This window comes from Sparus aurata, unplaced genomic scaffold (genome assembly GCF_900880675.1).
Source record: "Sparus aurata unplaced genomic scaffold, fSpaAur1.1, whole genome shotgun sequence".
Lineage (NCBI taxonomy): Eukaryota > Metazoa > Chordata > Actinopteri > Spariformes > Sparidae > Sparus > Sparus aurata.
Window position 1 is genome coordinate 26,532 of NW_022045199.1, and position 6,747 is coordinate 33,278.

The following is a 6,747-nucleotide window of genomic DNA, read 5'->3' on the forward strand; positions in this document are numbered from 1 at the left end:
ATGGCAAGGACACTCCTCAGTGGCAGTGGCCCCCCAGCAGGACAATGTAGCTGCATCACTGCAAAAACTGCTCAGGAACGACCCGAGGAACGTGACAAAGACCTCAAAGTGTCAACCTGGCCTCTGAATTCCCCAGATCTCAAAACAACTGAGCATCCATTGGATGTACCATGAGCTGAGACTGATCCATGGGGGCCCCAACATGGATGGGACTTGGCTCTTGCACATCCCACAGATGGTCAACTGGTTTGGTATCTGAGGAATTCAAAGGCCAGTTCAGGTTCAACGGACCATTCCTGAGCCGTTTCTATGGTGGTGCAGGTGCAGGTGTCCTGCAGGGGGGGCACTGCCATCAGGGAGTGCTGTTGCCATGAGGGGGTGTACCTGATCTGCAACCATGTATGTGTGGATGATACTTGTCAAAGAGGCGCCCACATAAATGCCAGGACTCAAGAGTTTCCAGCAGAATATTTGATTGTAACAAGATGATAAATTCTCACTTCACCTGTCAGTGTCTCAGTGTTCTGGCTGATGGTGTGTATACATGTTTTGTGTTTGTTTGTGGAGGTCCTGGGTCTATTTTTGTCGGTTTTGAGTCTCCTTGTGGAGGTTTCGGTCCCTACCTCAGTTTTATTTAACCTGACATCACTTTTCATAATTTGTTTAATCAGAGTATTAATTTAAGTTAATGGGTAAAGTGTCAGTGTAAATCTGAACATTTACATTAGTGTAAACTTACTCTGTACGTTCATTTAAGTAGTGTACTTTAGTAAAATTTGAGGAACATGTGCTGTTCTTGAGTTTTTCTATTTTCACAACTGTTTTTCTATTTTCACAACTGATTTACAATTAATATGTTCACTGCACATTATTTAACCACTTACATTTTACAACATTAGTCAATAGTAACTTTGCAGATTATTATAATTACAAAGCGGATTAAAGCCACACTATAATGTCGGCATACTCTTAAAGTAGTCCTAGAGAAAGATAGATGAGTCTCATTCTCAGGTTGTCAAATAGCGACCTTCCTGGGCTGTTAGCAGAACTCATAGAGAGTTGAGTTGTAGACAGTGAGGAGACGTCTATTTTTATGTACGTTTTATTTCAATATATATTTTTGTATATATTTTATTAATGTTTATCCAGTAGCTGTAAAAACACTCATTGAATCCTGTAGGTGTTGAGGTGGGGCCTAAGTCTGCTCTGGTTGGTCAGTTCACACAAGAATCTCTGGTGAGTTCTTCTGGTGGTTCACTGCACTTCTACCATGAATATGACCAACAGACTGAACGCACAGTCACTCATAGGATACCAATATTACCAATACCAGTCAGCTGATCAAAGGCCCACTTCTGCTATTGCCTGTGTGGCTACAGCTCACAGTGTAACGGACAGCACAAGGACATTTGCAATGCACAATTACTGAACTCCCGTCAAGCTAACCTGTAACTAACAATGATAACACCAGGTTTACCTGGCAGACCACAAACAACTGGATTGCTGTTACTGAACTTTTGTACGTAGAACTCTACGGTGGCGAACTGGTTGCTGTAGCTTACTGCGCTCAACATTGTTTAGCTAACACTGTTAGCCTGAAAGGATTTATACCATGATGTTTCTCCAGCAAAACAACAACTTCAAAGGCTTCATAAAGCTTATCAAGCACTCTCTGAACGCACATTTGCACGCTCGAGTGGAGATGAACCTGAACTGAAAACAAACCTTCAATACACTCAGAAGGACGCAGACAAACTAACAACCGCTCAAGCTGTTTGTAGCCATCAGTTTGCTGCAATTCCACCATGAACATGACCACAACAACTGCTTCCATACGAAAAACATCACCACAGCACAATCAGATCGTTATTAGTGGCCTGCTGGGCATTGAGGCCGAGGGCCCTGTAACAGCTTTGTAATGATCTCTGCATGGTGTTATCGAGCAGGATGTTGTTGCACACAATTGCAAAGAAAATGAATTCCTGCAATTGTTTTCGTTTTGTTTTATCACGGAGGTTCAACAGTATCTTCAAGCAAAGGCATCGCGTCCATGCACACTGAACTCGCGAATGAAATCGTCATGGACAGATGAGGGCAGAGACCCAAACCACTTAATGGCGTCAGGCTAGCTTCTACCGTGGCCCTGAGCATGTCCCTAGCCAGGCACGAGGCCCAACTAAACACGCACACTTTGTGCACGCTTCTACCATACCATAGGTGTGTAACAACAGGGGCCTGTAAGTTGGCGGGATCGCACAAGGGCTCGTAGGATACGCTATTACCAATACCAGCGGCTGATCAAAGGCCTGACTACTGCCATTCATGGAAAACACAGCTTATTGCACAGTGCAGAGTATGGGGGTGACAGCAGCAGGAAGGACCTGCGATACCTCTCCTTCACCTGTGACCTGTTAAATCCTGCCACAGTGGATCACAGCGGCTCTCCATACAGCTCTGACACACTCACACACCAACGTCTGGAGCGTCTGTGGCCCAGTTGTTGGCAGTAGTTGGGCCTCGTCTGTGGCCTTTTGGCAGATTGAGCGTGTTGGATCACGTGCCCACTTGTACACAATGCTATGGTGGCTGAGGAGGACAATAAACCACAACAACATCCAGCAATAAATCTGTACTGACTGAAACACGTCCCTGTGTTAGCTGTGAAGCTACAACATTTAAAGGAGCACTCTGTAGTTTAATGGAAGAAATGTTAATCAGAAGACAAAGATCTTCATTGAATAAACAAACTGACCTTAAAGGAAAACACAGTTTTCATACTGTTTTACTTTGTTTATATGTGGTGGACCCTGCCACCTTTCTAGCTTCAAACAGTGTTCTGGGACCTTTTCTTCCTCTGAGAACAGCTTGTTTGTTCACTTATGGAGAAAATACATATTTCAGAGTTTGTATACCTCATTAATATTGTAAATAAGGACGGTTGGATTTGAAATTCCTTCTAAAACTACACAGGTCTCCTTTAACAGAAGACGTCTGACAGACCATGTCTGACAGAGCTCCGCCCCTCAACACACTCGCTGTGAACAAAAGGAAACAGTCTGTTGTTCTTCCTCATTACAGAGACACAGACAGAGACGATCAACTTCACCATCAGAACAAAGTCCAACAAGAAGAGCGTCTTCTGAGTGAGTTCAGCTATAAGAGAGAAAAACTACACTCAGCAGCACTTCTTCACCCTGCAGACACTCACACACTGAAGGTGAGTTTGACTGAACACAACTCAAAGTGAAAGTAAAGTTCAGTGCTGTTATTAGAGGAGTGAGCAGAGACGTGACTGACTGGACTTTCTGTCTGCTGTGTTTTCAGCTTCACTCAGAGACTAAATGGCTTCCAGATCAGAGGAGGATCTCTGCTGTCCGGTCTGTCAGGACGTCTTCAGAGAGCCTGTTGTTCTGTCCTGTAGCCACAGCTTCTGTAAAGACTGTCTGCAGAGCTGCTGGAGACAGAAACAAACACAGGAGTGTCCAGTTTGTAGGACAGTATCTTCAACAAGACAACCACCTGTTAGTCTGGTTTTAAAGAACCTGTGTGAAGCCTTCAGAGTCCAGAGAGCTTCAGAGGACTTCTGCAGTCTGCACTCTGAAAAACTCAAACTCTTCTGTCTGGACCATCAGCAGCCGGTGTGTGTCGTCTGCAGAGACTCAGAACAACACACCAACCACACAATCAGACCCATCAATGAAGCTGCACAACAACACAAGAAGAAACTTGAAGAAACTCTGGAGCCTTTAAAGAAGAAGTTAAAGGTTTTTGAAGAAGTTAAAGTGAAGTTTGATCAGACAGCAGAACACATGAAGGTCCAGGCCCGACACACAGAGAGGCAGATTAAGGATCAGTTTAAGAAGCTGCAGCAGTTTCTAGAAGAGGAAGAGGAGGCCAGGATGGCTGCACTGAGGGAGGAAGAGGAGCAGAAGAGTCAGATGATGAAGGAGAAGATGGAGGCTCTGAGCAGAGAGATAGCAGCTCTTTCACACACAGTCAGAGCCACAGAGGAGGAGCTGAGAGCTGAAGACGTCTTATTCCTGCACAACTACAAGGCTGCAGTGGAAAGAGTCCAGCAGCGCCCCCTGCTGGAGGATCCACAGCTGCCCTCAGGAGCTCTGATAGACCAGGCCAAACACCTGGGCAACCTGAGCTTCAACATCTGGAACAAGATGAAGGACATGGTCTCCTACACTCCTGTGGTTCTGGACCCAAACACTGCTGGACTGAAACTCATCCTGTCTGAAGATCTGAGCAGTGTGAGACGAGGAGAGAAACAGAAGCTTCCTGATAATCCAGAGAGGTTTGTTAACCTCTATTCTGTCCTGGGCTCTGAGGGCTTTAACTCAGGGACTCACAGCTGGGATGTCGAGGTTCGAGACAATACCTTCTGGTTACTGGGTGTGTGTGCAGAGTCTGACCAGAGGAAGGGTAACATATTGTCTAAATTCTGGCGCATTCAGTCACTGAATGGTAAATACACAGCACACTCACCATCAACTCCATCCACTGTTCTCATAGTTGAGAAGAAGCTCCAGAGGATCAGAGTGAATCTGGACTGGAACAGAGGAAAGCTGTCGTTCTCTGATCCTGACACTGACACACACATACACACCTTCACACACACTTTCACTGAGAAGATGTTTCCACACATTTACAGCTGGTATAACCTGAAGATATTACCACTGAAGGTGTGTGTGACAGTGGAACAGAGCAGGTAGAGATAAAGATGACTTTTGTGTTCACTGAATTTTACCTGTGAGGTTGCACATGCTGCTCCTGCTGTCATCTTTCTAAACACATCTTTGTTTTAATTTCCGCTGTTTGTTTTGATTTCATTTTTTGTTTGTTTCTTTCAAATATGACCAAACATCAACATGTAAATTTACGACGGATCTCTTATTTTATTTCATTAACATAATCAGGACATTTGAATTAAATATACAACAATTATACATAATTTCCTCTCAGGGATTATTAAAGTTATCTATCTGTACACAAAGATGTCAATCATTATAAAAACATCAGCATGAAATTATCACCTGTTCAACAGATAGTTGGTTTTAACTCCCCGTGGTTACAAATTATATGCAGTTCCCATTTTAGCAAACTGCTGTCAGTGACTTTCTCTCCTTTAACTGTTGGCCAACAAGCCTGCTCAGTTATATAGTTTCTCTAAGCTGCATTCTGCAAACCAGCTGTGTACTCAGATTTTTATTACCTTCGGCTGGTGATGGATTAAAAGGAAGAAAACAATCAACAATTTATGAATGACTTGAGTGGCCAAGAGCCAAGACACTTTATTTTAAAGTCTAGATTATAGTTTGCAGACATTAGAATCAAAACATGATAATGGTGGTGATTTCATATCGTGTTTTTCATCAACATAATAACATATTGTCTCTTCATGGTTGTCATGTTTCATCTTGTTTGGTCCATCTATATCAGACTTAAGTTGATCTTGTATTTCTGGAAAGAGTGGAATAAAGTTTCTTAAAGTCTGGAAATGCATCGTGTCATTCTTCATAATTTACAGTGTGATTCTTTGTACTGACAACGCAGCAGAAGAGAATGGACAGAAACACAGGCTGACATGTAGGAACACGTATCAAGACGTGATGTTTGGGAAAAGATGTAACAATCTGGGAACATTATTATTATTATTATTATTATTATTATTATTATTATTATGGAGGAGGAGAATCAGTTACAGACTCTGAAGCCAGTTCTTTTATTGGCCAGACTGTAATTGCATCATCCCATGATGCACTGCGGCTCAAAAAGACTTTCCCATAAGCTAACATTGTGAAAGAAGGAGCTGTAAAACGGTGGATGCGTGTTTTCGGGCGTCACAACATCCGAGACATGACTCGATTCACTGTCAGAATTTAAACAATTCGGTCCAATAACATTTGGAAGGTCCAGGAGAGCCGCACGATGAAATTATGTCATCTTCACTCTAGTTAGCCGGTCGCTAAACCGGAAGTGAGCCGGTCGACGGCTCTGTCGACGGAAGCCTTCAGTGCGCATGCTCTGTGGGTCGCACTGCGGAAGAGCCACCGCCGAAAGTCGAGTGTTTCTACCTATGTGCGCCATAGGAAAAAACAAAAAAAAAATACCTACGTGCGACATTGAACAACTTTCATCGGAATGAATGGCGCTCCGCCTCAAAGGCTGTATTCTCTAATTATAGGTCGATGGTTCTGAAGCCAAAAAAGTTCAAGTCTCCCGCCGACTGAGCCTGCTACTCACGGTCTAGCTCTCGAACAATTAGAATAAAAGATAAAATAAGACTTTCACTCTTCAAATGGAAGACATGTTAAGATTCCGACAGTGAATCGAGTCATGTCTCAGAACTTGTGACGCTCGAAAACTCTTATCCACGGTTTAACAGACGTTTCTTTCACAATGTTAGCTTATGTGAAACGTTATTTTGGGCCGCAGTGCATCATGGGACGGTGTAATTACACAGTGCGGCCGCTATGAAAATTGGCAGCCTGGTGCTGTTCCTGGGAGCTCTTTGTCCTCTGCAGGACGCCGTAGTTTAGAGGTGTTTCCGCGCCGGACGCCATGTTGTTCAAACGTTCCGGTGCCCTGCAGAGTAAACAACATCAACAGCGACCTGCTTCAAGAATCGGCGCTAAAACCACATTCAGGTAATTTGTTTCATCCTTTGTGTTTATTTAGGTATCAGGCTACAGTCCGCCATGACTTTAAACATGAAGTGTTTTGTTCTTCAATGTTGTT

The 6,747-nt window shown here is 43.6% G+C and overlaps 1 protein-coding gene across 1 annotated transcript; it reads left to right on the forward strand.

The window, feature by feature from the left end:
• Positions 1-3,080: 3,080 nt before the first annotated feature.
• On the forward strand, positions 3,081-5,503 carry LOC115578189 (nuclear factor 7, brain-like). The gene is made up of 2 exons (XM_030411063.1): positions 3,081-3,217; positions 3,325-5,503. The coding sequence occupies exon 2, from the start codon at positions 3,342-3,344 to the stop codon at positions 4,719-4,721; it is 1,380 nt and encodes a 459-aa protein (XP_030266923.1). The 5' UTR covers positions 3,081-3,217; positions 3,325-3,341; the 3' UTR covers positions 4,722-5,503.
• The last annotated feature ends 1,244 nt before the right edge of the window (positions 5,504-6,747 follow it).

Excerpts from the sequence above, each read along its gene's own strand:
- LOC115578189 (XM_030411063.1), top strand. The coding sequence starts at position 3,342 with ATGGCTTCCAGATCAGAGGAGGATCTCTGCTGTCCGGTCTGTCAGGAC.